The 21,138-nt window shown below is 34.7% G+C and overlaps 2 protein-coding genes and 2 long non-coding RNA genes across 4 annotated transcripts; 2 read left to right on the plus strand and 2 right to left on the minus strand.

Annotated features, from left to right (window-relative positions):
• The first annotated feature begins 446 nt into the window (after nt 1-446).
• On the plus strand, nt 447-16,001 carry LOC100646941. The gene is made up of 10 exons (XM_048404058.1): nt 447-2,208; nt 2,326-5,353; nt 5,421-5,520; nt 5,726-5,921; nt 8,013-8,525; nt 10,026-10,259; nt 11,410-11,567; nt 11,860-12,260; nt 12,981-13,058; nt 15,589-16,001. The coding sequence occupies exons 5-10, from the start codon at nt 8,154-8,156 to the stop codon at nt 15,729-15,731; spliced, it is 1,386 nt and encodes a 461-aa protein (XP_048260015.1). The 5' UTR covers nt 447-2,208; nt 2,326-5,353; nt 5,421-5,520; nt 5,726-5,921; nt 8,013-8,153; the 3' UTR covers nt 15,732-16,001.
• LOC125384674 lies at nt 8,623-10,135 on the minus strand. Its single transcript, XR_007223324.1, has 2 exons — nt 9,995-10,135; nt 8,623-9,892 (listed from the first exon to the last, which is right to left on the minus strand). It is a non-coding gene; the product is annotated as an uncharacterized LOC125384674 (long non-coding RNA).
• On the minus strand, nt 12,254-16,854 carry LOC125384675. The gene is made up of 3 exons (XR_007223325.1): nt 16,685-16,854; nt 12,932-13,079; nt 12,254-12,701 (listed from the first exon to the last, which is right to left on the minus strand). It is a non-coding gene; the product is annotated as an uncharacterized LOC125384675 (long non-coding RNA).
• LOC100646819 (inositol polyphosphate 5-phosphatase K) lies at nt 16,841-21,106 on the plus strand. The gene is made up of 9 exons (XM_003394111.4): nt 16,841-17,470; nt 17,718-17,834; nt 17,902-17,979; nt 18,116-18,263; nt 18,335-18,510; nt 18,588-18,815; nt 18,884-19,037; nt 19,132-19,321; nt 19,428-21,106. The coding sequence occupies exons 1-9, from the start codon at nt 17,445-17,447 to the stop codon at nt 19,601-19,603; spliced, it is 1,293 nt and encodes a 430-aa protein (XP_003394159.1). The 5' UTR covers nt 16,841-17,444; the 3' UTR covers nt 19,604-21,106.
• Nucleotides 21,107-21,138: the final 32 nt, after the last annotated feature.

The raw sequence follows: 21,138 nt of genomic DNA on the forward strand, positions 1-21,138 counted from the left end.
GCTATATTGAAATAAATGGTGAAAAGATCTGAAATTTATATATTGTTATCAAAAAAAGACATGGAAGGTATATATAAACATGTTACATCTATAACTCATACTTCTTTGGTTTCATGATTGTGTCATACATATTCAATATTGCTAGTTATCAACGTTTAGATAATTTGTATTAAGATCCTAATACTCTTATGCTTATATAAGGATTTGTTCTAAGTGCATTGATTTGCACTTAACATAGCAAAACTAAGTTTTGGTCATCTTTTACAGCCAGTTTTATTATTAAAATAAAATATATTTAAATTACTTTTATATTCTCACATACATATTTTGTGATCACGGATGTGGTCTCACTACTTCTCCTCAACTCAGTAAATTGCAACTTTTGCACTCCATTAATTAAAACTATAAAGATTCGATACTTGCTTTTATAATTTATAAAGACTCGAAATATTTTTCGAAAACATTCGCCAAATTATTTTTTAACAAATTTAAATTAATTTTTACCTATATCTGCATGTATTAATAATTAATATTATGTTCTTTAAATATTATTTAGGAAATTTTCTTTTATTTATCGTTCCACGATTCTGTCCATTTATGAATTAATTACATTAAATCACTAGTAAGTTCGTATAGAATATCGTTGAACGGGCATTAACTTTATAAGAAAGCGTTATATGGATGTATGATTTTATCTGAGATTTCTTCTGTAATGTTTCTGCAATACAGTTAGACATGATAATTTATGAAAGATAAAATCATTTAATCAAAAGAAATCAAAACTAGATACGATGTTTCCAAAGTAATCTAATCGCATTAGGTTATATTCACTGATCTAGTCGTAGAGGAAGCAATTCTTAAAAAACCAAATTGAAAATCAGTGCCTGGCAAAGAAGCTGGATGAACATACCGTTTCCATATTATCATGTTAATAAGCATTTAATATCACATTTTTTACTAAGCTCGTAAATTTACCGTTAAAGCTGTTTTAAGCGCCATGTGTGCCTCGCCTTTCCCACGAACGTTATATTAAAAAACCTATGTCGACGGTATTTCAATTGTCGCATACGCTTTTACATATCGCGAATTGCAAACATTTCTAACATTCAAAATTTTTATGTTTCGACCTTAGTCGGATCATGTATGTATTATAGATCCGTTTACCGATCTACTTCATTCAAAGGAATTCAATTAATTCGTGCAAATGAACCGCTTGGTTAAAGGCAAACTTTTCGCTTGGAAGGAATACACGAGGCATGCGCATGTGTATTTTTGTGCAGTCAGAGTGGCGGATTCGTAGGCTGGTTGGTCGCGAAGCGAAGGGCCGCGTCACGAAGGCAAAGTTAACGGCCCATAATTCATAGCCGACATATAATAAATATCGTTACTCCATCGTAAGCGCACGTAGACACGCGCATTGCGGTCTTATGTGCACGTACCCTTCGTGTAATATGTATGTAAAGATGTAAATGTTGGCGACTCCATATAGGCTTTCCCTGAGATTACGTGGTGAGCTTTCGTCCTTGGCAGAGGTAATAAAAGTCTCCTTTAACAATGCACTCACGCGCAGAATAAAATAATAGTCGCCCTTTTTAAAAGCCTTTTTACCCTTTTATCGTGTACCGTGAATATACAGGCGTTTTTTGAAATTCGGAGTCAAGAGAAATTCTTTATCGGACCGTAGCTTCTTTAAACGTATTGCTTTTATGCTCGTTAACTCATTTATCTTTGAAACGTTTGTGCTATCTTCCAGTATATGTCATTTGCATTTTATGTAACTGGTTTTGTAATAAATAATTGTGTAATTGTCGTTACTTTTAATAGAATATCTACATTTATTTCGAGTTTTAAAAAGTATTCGCATAATATATTTTTGTATCTTTTTTAGGTTATTTTTTTTTTTTTTATGAATTCGTTTCTTTCGCCATATTGATTTATTGCTTTAAAATTATGTTTATAAAAATTAATTTATATACAAATTATAAACTTATTTCCGAATCTATTACATTACAGTAAGACTACACCGACTATATATGTAAATGACTAACGGTAGGCAGAAACAAAAAAAATTTATACACTCGCATTTTTATTCTTCCATGCCATTGGGTCATTGAACTTACGAAACAACGTTGTATCCTTGAGTTACAAGTTTATGTTTTTCGTTTTCTTCGACATCGTGTATAAGAGAGAATATGTATAAATAAATGCGTACGTACATACCAACTTTGAGTTTCATTATGAGATTTACAAAATCGTCACTTTAATTGTTAATTAGATTTTCTAATGATAATAACTAAAATAAATATAATTTTTTGTACTTTGCAGATGCGTGTACGTTACGACAATTTCATATATTTCACATTAATTTCAACGATCCTCCGAAGGAATAAGTTCCAAAGATACTGCAAATATGCTTGTAAACTCCACTCGTGTGTATGCGCGTGTGTATCAAAACGAGATAAAAAATATTATACGCGCAGAGGAACCCAAAATAAGGTGAATAAAAAATATCTTGCATGGCCGACCACCGCGGTTTGCGGTTACAGCGTGCAACGAAAAAAGAATTCTTCATTTCGTCTCTTTCTTCTTCCTTTCTTCGTTCGACTTGTTCCTGTCCTCTCGGTTCGCCATCCTTCTCTTCGTTCTTCGTTCGTGAGACTTTCAACGTGTGTAGACAGCCGGATTTATATTCAAATGAATCGCCGTGGAAGGGTCGACTTATCAACGTATCAAACCCGACGAGGCGAAGAATAGACAAGGGGGTGAGTCGCGAAAGAATGTTTGCTTCTTGATCGATCACTGGTATCGCTTCAGGGAATTGTTATTAATTATCCTAAGAACTTGTTCCTTGATAATTAATTCTGGAATACGAAGAACGCCCATTTCGTATTGTAGTCGAATCTGTCATTTATCATATTATTATCCAACTAAATATTTATGTATCATTGACGACTGACGTTCAGCGTTGAAAATTAAAACAAATTTTATATTTTATATCGTAATATAAAATGTTTTCAATATTTCAAAAGACCAATGTATATAGTTTCTAACTCTTTGTACTTGTACGAAATATTTTTTAGTATACTCGCGCGATACGTTGTAATTAATAGGCACAGATTTATATACGTAAAAGATAACCGTGAGATAATTACGTAGACAGATAGCCGATAAGGACGACTGCCCTTTCAAAATATTACGCGGCGAATAGTCATCATTTTGTGAACAAGCTCGAAAAGTTTTTCGAGGGCGCAATTATCGGCAGAACGATTTCCTTCGTTCGCGCCGCTACATGACTTTATTTAGCTTTAGTTTGTTGAAACCGGTTGCAAGCGACTTCTCTCTTCTCTTACTGCAATACCGAGAGTTCGGTGCTCCGCATCATTTAGGGTTCCTCGGGTGGAGGAAGGAATTTCGCGTTCACCACGCTCGACAGCTTCTTTCGCATAAAGGTAATCCTTCGTGCAGCAACTTTCGAACGATTTAGTAATACGTACTTTGATTTATCGAGTATTTATGAATTCGTAACACCAAACATTTTTCGTTGGGTTGCGTTTATAAGTTGCACGATTTCGAAAAAAATATTACTAGAAACGAAACGTTATAATTCATATGAATAATTGGGTTGCAACTGCGATATCAATCGGATTAATTAGCGAACAGAATGATCAAATTTACTGTACGATTATAAATACAATTAAATTGCGACGAAGTGATTTATTAAGTTAGTTACGATATAATAGATTACAGACGATAATCGTAACGCAACAATTTAGTTGCGATAGTCGATTTATCTTGCGATCGAGGAACTTTTAAAAGCTTCGATCCCTTCGGGGAATGACGTTCAAGTGCAAAGAAATTCGGTCAGGGCCGTCATACGACTCGATCTTCCGCTTTTTGCAGTTAAAGAGTCGCGTCTTAATTATCCTTTTTTCTTATCCGTCGGAGCTTGTAAATTACATTCCATGGTTGGCCGACGTACCAGGAGGAAAGCGGATCACCGTGCTTCGCATTAGATCGAGCGTGGGTAGCTTGCGTCATTAAGCATAGTAACTTACGGTACAAGAATGACTTTGGCTTTGGCGGAGAAAGTGACCGGGTGTGGCCATTGCGAGACATTGTACATCGTACGCATTTGTATACACTAGCCTCGAAGAAAGATTTTCGTTGTTCGTTGTCTTTGACAGCGTCTATTGTTCTATCAATTTTTCCCTTGTCTCAATGGTTAAGACGTTTCTCTTAGTAAAGCTGTTCTTAAACTGCAACCTATAAGGATGTAAATCTCATTTCTAACAGCCGGGTCTGGCAGTACGGCAGTTATTATCGAGAAAGGAATTTAGTTGAAGAAATCGGCGAATTCTTTTTGTTCTAATGAATTCTTACTTAGCGAGAAATTGAACGTAATTCATGCGGAGATATTATCTATGTTCTATGATTTTTGTACATTATGAAACAAATATAATTTTTTTCATATATGATTATATTTTCAAGGAACATCGTTGCCGATGTACTTTGTATAGCTTAATATGTATAATTTCATCAGAATGGTACAGATTGTATCGTACCTAAGGATATATCGTAAATCCAACATGTCTTCGTCGACTGATGTTTGCTTGGAATAACGAGAAGGACGTAAAGCATGTTCAAACCTCGAATAAACGTAGAAAAACTGGCTTCCAAGTCTTGCCAGGTACGCTGCAAAGCTTTGTGTCAAATTTGGTAAGTTTAATATTTATGTTTCCGGTTGAAGCCGGTTTGTCGGTAGCATTATTGCGGAACATATAAAAAAAGAGCGGGCATATGTATCGAAAATCTTTAACCGTACTAAAAAAAGAATTAATTGAAATTTAAAACAATGTTGAAATCATTAAACTACGATAGATATGTCCTCCACATCTCGCATAAAATTATAGAACAGGGACGAGTACGAGTTATATTCTTTTATTTTTAGTTATAGTTTCCCACGGACTAATGGATGCTTTGGATAAGTGTATCCATAATTGCAGTACTAAAAGTTGACTTCTACTTTTAAACATATAGGCGATGACTTGGATCGCTAAAATAAACTGCATCGAATTAAACGCCATTAAAATGTGGTGTCCGTCGAGTATACGTTAGTAGCGGAAATGATGGAAATTCTAGGCACTGATGCATTCGAATTTCAAGATTTTTATCTGGCGAGCTCTGTGTTTGGAATCATTGTTTTCAGGAAACGTAAGAAACGTAAGACGTGTTCGAACTTACTATCAACCAAGTTGAGCCACCCGAACCAAACGTGCAAACGGTTTGGCCGGTTTTCGAGGTAGAGTTCATCGAACCTTGGTTGCAAGGGATTGATCGTGTATGGCTACTGAAGGTATGTGCACAAACAATCATTGATCTGTGACGCCCGGCCGCCTACATATTACTTACATATTATCTAGTTCGAGCTCAAACAGGACGCGCCGCTTAGATCCAGAAACAAAATCTCTGTTATCACTTTCATCAGCTACGAATAATTTTATAAGCAATTTCTAGGCCAAGGTAAATAATTTTCACTACTAGCGTCGAGTAAGAGTTTTATCCGATCGTATATAACTACTTGCTCTTCTTTTAACGAAGATCTTTCCTTTTAAATTGTCGTTATATATCATTTACTATTTTATTATATACTTGTTACATTATATTATATTTATTATATACCAAGATGACTGGCTTGAAAATAAAATTACTATAATTCTTTTTACAGCGAATTCCGTAATGAAAAAGAAGACCGTGGATCTGTCCGTGAGAGTATTTGCCATTTTTCGTAGTTTAAGAATGCACAGAAACTCGTTAAACATTTCTTCGATCTTTCCTCGTCCACCGAGCCGCGCACTCGCCTCTTTCCTCTTCTTTGCAACCGAGAAGAACCGTCCCGGGACCATTGTTAAATCTTTTTCGAGGTTATTACACGTACGATATGTAAATGTGTCGCTGGGTCCGGTCCTCGACGTCGGAGGACCAGCTTCTTTCTTTTTCTTTCTTTCATTCCGATCCTTCTCTCTATTTCTCTTTTATTCCACACGGCTTCTTCTCTCATCTTGTCAGGGGCGGATCAGATCGAATCCGTCTCGATAAAATAGACCTGTTCACGATAATAAAGCCAGCCAATTACAATTCATGAGAGGCAAGTCAATTCATTCGTCGAGATGATCTTCCGAATTTCTTATTTCTTACTGCAACTATTCTATATATATATGAGATAATGTTACTTTATTAGACCTCTAAATATCGTATACCTATTTATACTGTATTCACTATAATTATACTATATTTCATTAAACGTGTAATTTATATGAAATAACACGCACATCATACGAAATAAAATTTTCTTTGATAAAAATGAATTGTTAAAAAGATTATCGAAGTTTCTATTTTGCACATTTATATATATATATATATATATGTATAATTATATCGAATTATAAATTTTTATTCATCAGTCCAACAATTCGATGAACTTATATTTTTTTATGCCAAAAATAGCACCTACGTAATGAAGATTTATAAAATATCGAAGATGAACAAGTATCCAACTACGATTCTCACCTAAAATGTTTCATCAAGTAATTGTAAGTAAGAAGTATCGCTCGTTCGTAATTCAGTACTCAATTTTGGCGTAATAGCTTGCATTATTTTTAGCAAAATATTGATATTCCATTATTTAAACTATTCGATAGAAAAAGAAAACTCTATTGGAAAGGTTTGCGTGGATCCGCTCCTGCTGTATGCCACTACTACCTCAGCATCGTCATCACCATCTCCCTGGCTCCTCCGTAACGGATAGGCTTCACCTCCAGAACGGAACTCCAGTCTGCTTCCAGTTTCTCCCTCGAGAATGCTTGTTGACTTAGTCGGAGTTCGGCTCCCACAACGCGCGCTTCGTGGCCACTCCACTGACTTGTCCTATCAGAGAACTGGTCCATGCTCTGACAGAAAATATCATTTAGTATCGAAGATCTTGGAACAACTTGCATAGTGTTCGTTGACCTTCGTTGCATCGAATTATTCGATACGAAAAACATTCTCTAAGGATACAAAAAGACTTTCGAATCTACTTCGCAATTGTGTTTTGTTATAATTTTGATAGTGTTTATAATTAAAGTAAAAAAGAAAGAAAACATAACATTATCGTTAAAAGAAGTTGATACGAGGAAGAAATGTGTGGCAAGCAGTATCGTCGAGATATCGAAGACAGACAATGATCGACACTTGAAAGGTTCATTTATTATCATGATTAAATACAAAGTCATAGTTAATATTCGTATAATTCAATGTTAAATCGATTACAGTAATGTGCACCGTGATACCTGTTTTTACAGGTTTTACTCTGGTTTTACTCAGTCTATGCTTCACTCTACTTACCGCTGACCCTGTTCATAATAATTAATGGTGTTAGACTCCGTGAATGCCTGCGGACTGGTCATGCCTGGCTCTCATACAGAATAGGCTGCGGTTTTATTTGCTTCTATTAGCACCGGTTATTTTCAAAATTGTTTGTAAAGAATTTTTCTGCGGTAAACGTTTGCTTTAAAAATAGTTATAGCCTATTGTTATAGTAATTGGGAAAATAATGAATTCTTTCTCCACGTGTATTTAGTTATAGTACAAGTATCAGTTTTTGAATATTGTTATCGCGATTGTTATGTTATACTTGTAGCGAGATGATCGAAGAGCTCGTGGTGGTAAAAGCGAGATAAATTAGAAACATCTCATTTACGTCACAACGTAAATCTTTAATTTATACAACTTCCAAGAAGGAAATGTAAAAATCGTAGGACGAAGTACGACGGAAGAACGAGTATACAACGTACGGTCTATATTTTCTTCGAGAGAAAAGCAATTTTCCATTTGTTGGTTTGATTATTAGCGACGCGCGTTAGTGCGATTTCCAAGCAGTTCCTGATTAAAACCGGTGCTCACTTTTACCCGGGCACTAAATCTAATCAAATGAACCGACAAGGCTTAATTACCGAGGCGAATCGTAATTACAGGTGTGCCATTCTTCGGAGGAAAGGGAGGCGGGCGCATAAGGATGCGCTTACGCAGGAAACGGTGCATGTCCCGGTGACGCTACAGAAACTTGGAGCCATACAGAGCCATACAGAGATAACCACGGAAGTACGGATGACGCGATGAGACTGAGCCCGATTATCTTGTCGTGGGCCACAGCGAGCTGGCTTGGTCCAACCGGAACTACGGCGATACGAGCTCAAGCCTCGAAGGACTACGAGTTGTCGACTGAATTCTTCCTGGTACCTAGCGACGTAGCGATGGACAAGAACGGTCTGGCCAGTGTAGCGAGTGTCATCAGCGTTCCAGCACCGAACAGGACGGTTTCGGTGTTCAAAATGCCTCCTGGAAAGAAGAACCAGGAGATCGAGGTCGATACTCGGCCGTACTCGAGGTCCTTGCTCAGACAACGACCCTGGGCTCTTCCTCTGGCGGCCCTCAGCGCAGCCACGATGCTCCTCATGGCTGGCTTCGAGGTTTTCGTACTGCTCAAGGTCGGTTCGTTTACCTTTACAACCAACCTTTTTCAAACCGATCTCGGTCGATCGCAAATTCAACTGAACATCAGAAAAACGATAGTTGGCTGGTGAAAATAGAGGAATGTACAATTTATTTATCGAAAAACATCGTTTATAAAAATTCCGTTAAATCTATGCACGGTCGATCCTAATTTTTCTCTCGTCCATTGTAGATTATTTGTATATCACGCAATCGCTTTACGCTTCTCAATGGTTTTCATTTAAAAAATCCCCAAAGGTATTTGTAAAGATTATAAATATAAATTGTGAAGGGTATTATTTTAAAATGCAAGCATCGTGGTGACATACAATTTATAATTCGACGGTTTCACTACCGGAAATAGAGCGCAAAGACGTTTTGTTTTACAAGCGCTAAAAAAAGCGGGAAGAGCTTGTTACCAATTGAACCGATCGCGTGCGATAGCGTGAAACGCATTTTCGCGGTCGTATAAGCATCTATAATTGAAATTTGAGGAAGCACCGGATTAATAGAGCTTAGAAAGAAACCTTTATCTCTTTTCCTCTCGATAGTACGTGGAAATGTATACAAGAATTTATGGTAATTGTTTTCGTTCATACTTCGACAAGCTCCAATAACCAGCACGCTCGTAATTTCGCCGAGACCTAGGCCTAGTTTGCATGTCGACTGCCTATTTCTCCTAGTCGTGTCGTCTGCTCGTATCGATACACTCCATTGAACAGGAGCCACCAGGAAAGCCTTTGATAGCTTTGATGTCTATACTATCTTTAATAGCGTCATTATACTGCCAAGGATTTTAACGTTGATCGTCATTCTCTCAAATTTAAATTGCAAGACAGGAGGGGTATTCCCGACCAAATATTTTCAGAACCAATTACTGCTCGTCCTTTCTCTTTTATTTAATGTTCTCACAAATGAGAAATTAAATATTAGTGTAAATTAAAGCAACAATTAATTTAATTCATTTTATCAAACATATGCATGTAGTTGCATGCATCGTCAAGGGTTACATGTTTACTTTAACAGATACGTACGGCTGCTTTATTAGTTAGTCTAATTGGTGAAATTAACCCGCGTAATTATAATTTACCTATGTATGATTATATCGCGGCATGTAAAGATTCACTTTGCGAAAAGTCTGACATGCAACAATCCTTATCGTATCTTTCTAGCTTGTCGAACATTAATAGGGCAAACGCAGATAAACAGGGAGATTTTACCTTAGAAACATACATTGAGATACTTTCTGTTTGCCATATCGAGGTTTCCTTCGTTAAGGAAGAAAAATTAGAGCATGCTGATTTTCTCGCGTGAGACGCCGCCGTTTACGGCTTACTTACATTATTCTCCCAGAATTTCTGTCCTACAAAATCGTATATAATGTAAATTATGCTCTTAGAATACGTTTCGTCAATAGCACAAAAATAGTCGGTGTAAATATTATCTTCACCATAAAAATACATACAAACAACGTAACATTTGATGAAATTTTCCAGGCAAGGGTAACCGCGCCAAACAGACGACATTTATTTCTGGGACAAGCTCTACTTTTAGGCCTTTTCCTCCTGGCAGGACTCTCAGCAGCAGCCTCCCTCAGTCAAAACCCTCTGTCCTGCGCTGCATTTAGATTAGTCGGCTTACCTGCTGCTCTTGTATTTGCAGCCTTGCTGGTTAAATGCGTGTTCCTGCTCTCATTAAATAGCGGAGTTTATCTACCAGCACCTTATCAAGTAAGTTTGATAACGTTTCAGTATCCTAATGCATTACATTGCAAAATACATTGCAATGTAGGAACAACGTAAGTTTTCCATTGCGTAGGTAAGATGAATTCAAAATTCATCGATAGGAAAGTAAACTTAACATTTTTTCAAACAAAAGACGTCTCCCTCTTTTCGCTCGCTGTTTAATAATTTTCTATTTTACAATTTACTTACGATTGAGTAATACGTCATTTTTAAAGCGTAGGGAGAAATCTTATTTTTGTAAAATTAGCCAACAGTTCATCGTGCATACTATTAAAAAACGGAGCGTAGAATCTATTATTTCTACTGCGGTTCGTAATTTGTCTAAATTTATACGTCGTTTCCAACGAAAGGTAGACGCGTTTTTTTAATTTTGCATAGTGTTACTTTCTATGCCATTTATCCAATGCCTGACCGTAAGGCGATTGAAACACAATCGAAAGTTCTTGTCCTAGCCAGTGTGAATACAGCTTTAGAAAACGGCTCGCAGAAACTCGTGGAACAACTCTCACGAAGGATGCACGGGATTTTTCTTATTTCGCCGTGTCGGAGATCCGGATGTCGATCTCGATCGACTATTTGTACGTGCGGGACGGGATCTGAATGAAAAGTAACGCAGTAGTAACGCCCGCTACTAATAGCAGTAAATGTAGCTGTTGTGGTCGTTAAGCATGCCTGGCCGTTCGTTGAATAATATTAATATCTCCGACATTTTCTGCCTCGCCTAACGGATTCAACGGATTTTCTTCTGTTGCTTTTTATCGATAGGTGTGATTATATGCATCGAAGGAAGCGACGTTAAAAACTAGAAAGCAATTTATAAAATAATCTGTTAGAAAAATCAAGCGCGTCTCTTTTCCTCCTATAATAATTCTTCGTTTATAATCGCGATCGTTTAATAGAACCTTGAACATGGCGGGGAACTGCTCGTTCATCAATAAATTATAATGTGACTGACAAGCGTTAAGAATGTTAATTGAGAATACCATCGTAATAATTACAGCGATTCATCGTTAATCGGTCAAAGCCCGATGCCCATTCAATACATTTTTCAAGACTCTATTGAAATACAGCTTATATACATGTGCCACATACGCGAACGTTAATATATGGTGTATGTTCGTCCTCTGTGTTACAGGCACTAGTATTGGGATTCGCCGTGCTCGTGCAGGTAGCTATCATTGGACAATGGTTTTACGGCGAACCACCTACGGTGGTTCAGGTACAAAATACAGGACAAAACTCTCCAATGTCCTGTTGCAAAACTCCTCTTGGACAGATAGTGGCTTCCCTCGGGTAAACTTTTGAAATGTAAACCTCTTCCATCGACAATATTTCACGGTTATAAAAATGACACTTGCTATCAGGCTATGAATTCAAATTACACCGTTGCAATGGAAAGTTGTTAGGAAATATTTCCAGGCTTGTACGATTCTAATCTTCCTATAATACGAAGGAAACTTATCCGGCTCTAACACGCTATCGGTATAAAAGCGAAAGAAAGATAATTTTTCCAAACCTACAGAAACGTAAATTCCGAATGAAATTTTGAAGGTAACGCATTGAAGATCGGACGATCGGTTTTCAGATATCCGGGCGCGCTGTTGGTTGCAGTAGCTTGTTTAGCAGTTCGAGCACGCGGCGTTCGAGACAACAACCGGGAAGCAGCATTTATTGGCTTGGCTGTTGGTTTATCGCTTCCGATTTGGATATCGAGTGCGATCGGTTCAGTGGCTGCCTCGACGGAGAGTGACAGAGAAGCCTGGCTAGCTTATGGTTTATTGACTACTTCCCTTCTCGTGTTCCTGACGATGTTCCTGCCGAAGGGTCGGCAGTTAGCTGCCCTCGGTCGAGAAGCTTCCGCAACGGTGATTCGTGATCGAGACGATGCTTTGAGCTCGCTTCCTGGCAGCCGTTACTCGCCTTCCTTCTTCCACTTCAAGCCAGCTGAAGCTTCTTTAAAGAGAAAGATGCATTATCACAGCGGCGGTACGTTCATAGTTGTGTACTCTTTGGCTTGTTACGTGTATGTAATTGAAGACATTTTCACCAATTAAAGCGTTACCGCTAAGCTATTTATTAACGCCTCCTCGGCGTACAGAATCTGTTAATAACGTCGTTAATTAAGAAAAACAAAAATCACGAGTATTTAGCCAAAATCCATATCGTAAAGTCTTATTATAGCAAGAAATTTCGTATTACTTCGCCTTTTTTTTTTTGTTTACTTTACGAATGATACTTTCCAAATGTTGAAATTGAGCGTCGTGCTGATTTCACTATGTTTCTTTTATCAAACGAGCAAATTTCACCTGCGTTTTCATGCACGCATCCACCGTTTCTTGTAGCTCGCTTAAACGTCGTTCCGTTTCGATCACTTCGCACAGTATCAGCGTGTTCGTCATGTTTTATCCATTTCAACGGATCGTAAAACTATATACGAAGAAAGAAAATGATTAATTAAAGTTTAATTAATACAGCGAAGCTATTGTACGTGCGTACGTGTTACGACGAGCTATTAAAAAGTAAAATTTAAGAATTAAAATTTTTCTTGCGTGTAAACAGTGTTAAATCTTATACGGTTTACGACAGGAATGTACGTTAAAATTATATCAACTCGAATTTAATGAAAATCAATTAGTACTAATTGTTAGTGTTTTTACCATTGGTATAATGTAATAGTGCATATATTATTGATGCCTTTGATTGCAGATCGCGTGGCATTAGTTTCATCCGCTATACCTGGATGCACTGCCTGCAGGCATGGTGGAAGCCCCATATACTCCGACGGTAAGTCCCACTAGAAATTAACTAATTGCAAAGTATCAGCATTTATGTTTCTAACAACTTAAGCTATATATCATTTTAGTTGCAGAGCGTTAGTTGTATTAGAAAATACAGCTTAGGAAACACGTAATTAAAGTAATAGTTTGAAAATTTATACAATAAGATATATACATTGTTGGTAATACACAGAATATTCGCGCTATTACTCGCCAATGCCTCTCTTGTGATACATGAAATATATAATTTATTATAGATCTTCAAGGGAAAGAAAATGGAATTTTGTCGAAATCTAAAAATTTTCCTACCGATAGAACGATTAAAAATTCTTCTGTACAGTGTTTTAGATATCGAAACCTAAAGATCTTTCGATATTATATTATCAATAATTTAATATGCCTAATGTTTAATCGAGCTAACGCTAAGCCAATGGATACATATTTTATTCAAATCGAGCATACCAAGCACAAATTGATAATTTTGCTAGCCGATCGTAATCGAGGAAGAAAAATACCACAGGTATTACAGTAGTCCCGGAAATACCTCGGTTGATTCTCTCGGTAAATTCCCCGTCCAAACTTTTCCTCCGTTACGGCGTCGCCTCTGGCGACCTTCACCTCGAGGAACGAACGAACGAAAGGGAGGAAAAACCTCTTACTGGAAAGGTGGAGAGGGAGAAAGTTTCGAGGCGGAGGTCAAGCGCTTCTCCGAGAATTAATGTGGAAGGGGAAACAAATCCCGTTAGATCAGACGACGCTAGTTAATCGGTGACCTGTTGTTGGTGGTGGCTGATTGAACTTTTTTCGACAAAGGAGAAAACAAATTCTCCACTTTCGTAGGTAACAGCTAGTCAAGATTTTCCTCTAAATATAACATTATCGGAGCATGTATCATCGAACGTACATTGTCATAGATACCGCTCTAAATTACAATTCGGCTTTCGGTGTCCAAATTTTGCAAATTAAATCATCTGGATGAGAAAATTTTCGAATAGAGGAATGCTCATTTTTTCTTATAGCGATACCTGATACGAAAGATAAAGGGGGTAAATAAGAGTTTTATTTAGAAAACTGATTCCTAACGCTTTGATCCAATTTATCCCATGCGATTGATCCATCAGTAAGGAAACAAAGTTAGCTTTCATATAGATAATTAAATATTGTTTTTACGCAGATAATATAATATGAAGGTAACAATCTATTACCTTAGGATACGAGAAGAGAGAAACAATTCTATAGCCGCGGTTGCCATCGATAAAATATGCTGTACGTGGCTACTTTTTGGAAAAAGAAAATTTAAATTGTCGAATAATATCTCTTTTTAAGAAGGAAATGTTTCAGGTAAATGTGTTAGCTTCGTAATATATCTCTTTATCGTAATATCCATTATTACGAGTAGGGCGTGGATTATACTACATATTGCGAGGCAGAGGTCACTAGCCTGCCAGGCATAAACCATCCGCTCGTTTATGACACCGGTTCTAGTTATCATAATATTCAGCTACATCGTTTTTCAACCTTTCCATTAAGTTTATAAATCAATTGCCGTTGCGTAAAAAGTTTGATCGAGATTTCTCTAGAAGTATTCTTCAGTTTCTTACGAAACAACGATATCTGCTTGTCCTTTTGTATCTCTCTTTTAATTTGAAGGAGCAAGGAAAAGTATTATCCAATAGCTGATCAAAGGAGATAATTAAATTCCTATGTCAAAAGTCTTCTTTAAACGTATAAATCTTATTGCTACGTATTACGGCCACTTTCTAATCTCTTTATTGCCATAATAATAAGTCTTAATATCCACTTATTTGCCTAATAAAAGTTACAAGTATTTGTACTACTTCGGTTTAAAATTTCTAAGAACTTTTTCCACGATTCCAAAAATAGACATCTTAATAAAAGTTACTGGCCGACTTTTTCTGTTTTCATTGGTCCTTCGTGACAACGCAATTTCAAAAATAATAAAATTACTCTCCCGTAACAAGAAACTTTCGAATAATCACAAGTTTGTGAGCAACGTGACAGGTGTGACCCACTTCAAAATGCGGTTACGTGTACGAAACAATTGTGTCTCTGTTTAATGGAGATTTTGTGTCAGCATTTCGCACGTAATCTCCTGAAGCCTTCTCCTGTCATAAATATTTGCAGAACCTAAACCATGTTAAAACGAAGATAAAATAATACGAGTACGAATAAAATATAGAAATGTAACACCAAATATAAATACATTTATCGTGAAAATTACGCTCTACTGCTTAACACGACCGGAAGGATAAGCGAGCACGCGACGTTTTCATTGTTACCGGAAATTAGTAACGTGTTTTGGCAGGACGTAAAAACGGATAACAAATTGCCACCCAGCTATCAAATTTTTCTTAGTCATATTTTAAAAATACGTAAATTCTATTCCTATGAAAAAATAGAATTTGTGGGTAAATCTTAAAATTACTTTGATAATGTAATACAAGCCTTCACTGACTATTTCCACGATTATGAATGATCGTTACACGAATTCATTGAGAAATAAATATATTTTACAGATGTTCATGCACCGATGGAGACGTTCGTCTTACCACCAGGCATGTATTTGAGGCCGGAAGACGCAGGAAATTTGTACACGACTCTATCAGCAAATCCGAACGTATTCTTTCAACGAGCAGCTCATCCCGGGATGATGTATTGATAATTTTCCAGACACACATTCAAATAAATGTCCGATAAAAGGACCGCTTTTCTACATTCTTAGATTAGATAACCACGAGGCGCACTTCGTTTTCTGTTCGCTTGTTTTGTTATTGTAAATAATGAAACGTGTAAGCTTTGTTGGAGATTTTTTAATTAACTCCTCTCATTCTGCAAGCTACGCACGATTATTTCGATAACAAATCAAAATATAGCAACTGGAGGCGAATTTCGCAAGAAATTATAATAAAGGTACGATCCATTTTTTATATGTCTTCTTTTTTCTTTTCAACGTTATACCTTGATTATCGAGATTTCAGTAATACCCACAAGGAAGATCATGCGAATAACGCATTGATGAAACTGCTGCCCTTTTCTATATTAAAATTCAATCGTACATTGCATTGAAAACAATTCTTTGTTTCTTTCTTATCAATGACTCATTTCCTCGCGATTATCACCCTTGCAGTTTTTTCTTATTGAGGCGCAGTTAGTTTTAGATTATAACGCACAGTATATCTAACATATACATAGAACATATCTAATATATAGAATATATATTAAGAATATTAGAATATATATAAGAATTCTATATATAAGATATATAGAACATATCTAAAAGCTTGAAAAATTATTTAAAGAATTCCAGATATATAGTTATGTTTTATAACATAATATTTACATCTTCTACCTAAGTGGTAAAACGAAGAGATTATAAATGTCTAAACATTGAGAACGATATCTAGACAGATATATAGTCATTTTTATAATATTCGCGTATCTTTCAAGAAGGCTGTGGCGTTACTCAAATATACTACACTACTGTTTACACATGGTTATTATTGATTACGTATTACGTACTACAGTAGAACTCTATTTATCAGAACTTGTCAAAGAATAGAACTCATAAGTGGAACGTTCATATAATAGTAGTTGACTGGTTTTTATAATTACCTATGATTTTTTATCCAAATAGTTAGATTTTTGGTGGAAAAAACAAATTTAATCACACATTTGCTCATCGTTTCTCTGCTTGCAGAAATGCATCAGATCTTATTTTGTAAATGAATTTCCGAGACCTGTAATTTCGAAATGCTCGGATTTTTAGCTAGTCAATTCTTTATCTATTTGTATTATTTTATTTATTTATGTTCTTATTAACTACAAAGAAAATTAATGAAGTTCATTTAAAAGCATTGTATATGCGAGTTGTTTCAGAATTTTACTTAATGAAAGAATTCCGATAAGTGGAGTTGTAGTATACTACGTATTTTGCATTTACTACGCGTAATTGCGTTACAATGCACTTTACCACAGTGATGGTGACAGTAAACGACAGGTTGCTTTCTTGACGTCACATGGTTAGTCGTAGTAGAGGGGAGATTGCTTTCTTCACAGCACGCTCGTCCGTGCATCACAGCTGTCAGTGGTATGGTTCTTTATAAAATTGTTTTCGTGTATTATAATCGAAAAGTAATGTGACATCTGTGAAATCTCCTTTTAAGTACTCGTTAACAATATTTGAATAAAAATCTAGAACAAAAATATTAATTAACCAACCGTTGACATTTCATATATTACTTTTTAACCTAAAAAGTATGTTGGAAAACAGTGCACAGTCACTGTAATATAACCTGATTCCAGATGCTAACAAAGCTAGAGTAAAATTTTGTATGATTGTTTTACAATATATGTACATCGTATTGTCCTAAAAATGGCTGATACAATAAAATATCTTAGGTGAGTGAAAATTGTATAATATGTATCTTTTTTTTTGTATATGTTCTTTTTTAATCAATGTTCTTTCCTTCAAGTCTGTATTGGATTGTGACCTTAGCCTCTTACCCTTCAAATTTAAATTATGAATTAAAAATTTAATATCTAGTTAAAAATATGTTTTTGTTTTATATTTTGATCAATATATTTATCTATGTTCTATAATAGTAAATAATTTTAGTAATGAAAAATTATTTCCTATGTATTTTAGAATTTATTTTGTCACATGGAATGTGGCAACTAAATACCCAGAGGAGGATTTGCATGAACTTCTTGATGTGAATCAAATTAACGAGTCGAAAACATTACCAGATTTATACATTGTTGGGTATGTTTAGTTTATACAAATTTATTTATGTCATCCATAAAATAATTAAATTCATAAATTACGTTAGATTACAAGAAGTTAAAGCTCAGCCACAAAATATGGTGATGGACATATTCTTCGATGATCCATGGACTAAATCTTTTAGGTATATATATAAATGTGGGAAATATTACAGTAACAAATTTAATTGTATATATAAATTAACAGTTACATTTCTGAAAGCTAATGATCGTTATGTTAAAAATGATATTTAAGAATTTTATTGTATACAATTCTTGCAGAGATATATTAAAGAAATATGATTACGTAAAAATACGTACACAACGTTTACAAGGTCTTGTTTTAAATATCTTTTGCTTAAGAAAACATATTACACATTTAAGATTAATAGAGGCTCAATATACAAGGACAGGATGTGGAGGCATGTGGGTAAGAAAAAATTATAATTATATAAACTCATTCCTTAATTTTTTTTTAGTAAAGAAATATATTATTTAAAGGGAAATAAAGGTGCAGTGAGTATAAGATTAAATATGTATGGAATTAACATGTGTATAGTAAATACACACTTGACACCACATGATCATTTATTAACAGACAGAATTATGGATTATAATACAATACTCACAAGTCATAGCTTTAGTAGTCCAGATACTTCAAAAATATTATTTCATGAGTCAGTAATTTTCTTTAAATTAATTCAATTTAATCCATAAATATAAAATAAATTATCCATATTACTTTTCTGCACAGTTATGTGTTTTGGATTGGTGACTTAAATTTTCGATTACATGGAGAGGATTTAACTGCCACAGAAATAGACATACTAGTTAGGAAAAATGAATTAAAATCCTTATTAACCAGAGATCAATTAAAGATGGTAATGGAGAAGGGTGAAGCTTTTTCTGAATTGAATGAGAATCCTATTACATTTCCTCCTACTTATAAATATGAATTTGCATCTCAAGAATTTGATCTCAAGTAAGATAAGACTATGATACTCGCATTTTCTAATTGTATCTTCTTTTAACTAAGAATTTTCTATTTAGGCGTCGACCATCATGGACTGATAGAATTTTGTACAGAGTAAATGCAGATATTTATGACGATGTTAAATTGAATGCTATTCAGCGTAATTATAAAAGTCATTCCAATTATATACAATCAGACCATAAGCCTGTCACAGGAGAATTTGATATTGTCGTAAGATTTTTTGTACAATATAAAAATCGGTGAAAATAAATAATAAATAGCAGAAAATGTCATTTTATTATAAAATTTTGCATTATGTTTATAGATTAGACCAAATGTAGAGGACCATGGTGTAGAATTCCAACCTGTGTCATCATGGTTTATAGATGAAGAAAATTCAGTATCATATAGATTATTAGGAGACGCGAGACCAGCTAGCGGCGATTGGGTGGGTCTTTTTCACAATGAATTTTCCAGTCTAGACGAATATATCGTTTATGAATATGTAGGTCGAGGTGAGCGAGATACCATTTTATTATATTTCTTTAAATATATTAATTTTCATTTTGCATACATATATCATAGTTATTTCGGTAAATCAATAATAAAGACTTATGGTAGGTAAATCGTCTCCAGTTCCTCTCGAACCTCATTCGATCACCGAGCGAATTTACTTTAGCGATACTGCCCTTCGAGCACCAGGAATGTATCGTTTGGTGTATGTTGCTCAACGAGGGAATCTTGTTGGAATTTTAGGCATTAGTCCACCGTTTCCAGGACATCACAGACCTGCTTGATAAATTGGTTCGTGTAATATAGTCAGAATAGGCAGAGTGATAGTCGCTTAATGTTTAATGAATAAGATGCTGCACCTTATGTGTGTGCTTAGTTAACAAATTTATATACACCAATATTGGATAATTTTATTAAGTGGTTGAGAATTATTTTATTTGACTGTAACTCTTTGGGGTCCAGTATTTTTTTTATTTTCTTGTTAGAATGAATAACTATTTATAAAGACTAAAATACTATTTTGCATATACACTTATGCAACATATATATCATGAAAATGATAAACATATTGAATATTTTTTATGCTTTAAATTAGTACTTTATAGGATAATTCCACCAAATAAGGATGAGCTGTACTTATTTTATGATTGAAGATGAAAATAATTGTAGAGAAACAAAGTTGAATGGTTGAAAGGGTATTATCTTTCTGCAATGTGTTATTTGATTTTATGAGCATTGTAGATGTAATATGCACTTAGAAAACTGAATATTTCATAAGATATCTGATAGTTTACATTATATATAGATTTTATTATAGCGAACATTCAAAGAGCGTGACAAAAGGTTAATATATTTTGCCCATAAATTTTTGACATATAATGTTGCTGCAATTGATAGAAAATTATGTCACAGAGAGCTAATATCATTATACAATATAAATTTTTGTCTACAAAAATTTTATTTTATTTATATTTTAAAGATAATACTAGTTTAGCTTTTGAACTCAATATGAGTTTGAGTAACGAACAAATAATTGTTATACCCACAAGGACCACAAAGAGTTTAGACACATTAGAATTTTCACCTGTACGCATTGTCGTATTTATGAACTTAGACATGTATAAGAGATTTCTGGGAATTCAGGACAAAAAGACAAAATAAAAAGAGATTAATAAGTATTGTATTATTCAGTAAATAATACGTATTTTGTAAATTAGTTCTTTCTAAACAATTTGAGGATAGATAATTTTATAAAAAAACTATATTTTTATAATGAATTCATAAAAATTAGTCTTTATTTTATGGAATAATGTTTTCGTACATAAATGTCCTATAAAATGTTGATATTTGCTGGATAATACAATAGCGATAAATGAGAATACATAGGTGGAAAATGATACTCTCAAAACAATACATAATGTAATTTATATAACACTCAATTTTCTGGTTAATGTTGAAAAGTTACTTTTGGTACCTGGTTTTGCTGTTGGGTTATTACCCAAAAGCATTAGTGCTTAATCGTCTTACGCTTCAGAGCATATAGCGAGTGTGTCAGGGTTATTTTTGCACACTTTATATTCGAACAAGCACTTCTAGATAATTACAAATTTTTATTAGTTTAGTAGAAAATCTTTTGATTCGATTGGCGAAATGTGTGTAATGATGGTTTGGTTGTACAAACCTATATTATTTTATTTTTGTATAGCACGACAGAAACACAAAAACAAAGTAAATAAATGTATAATGTAGTATCGGGAAGGATACAAATAAAAAATATTTTTTACTCATGCCAAGCAGTTTTTGAAGTACCATTTATTGT

The sequence above is a fragment of the Bombus terrestris genome, chromosome 3 (genome assembly GCF_910591885.1).
Source record: "Bombus terrestris chromosome 3, iyBomTerr1.2, whole genome shotgun sequence".
Classification (NCBI taxonomy): domain Eukaryota; kingdom Metazoa; phylum Arthropoda; class Insecta; order Hymenoptera; family Apidae; genus Bombus; species Bombus terrestris.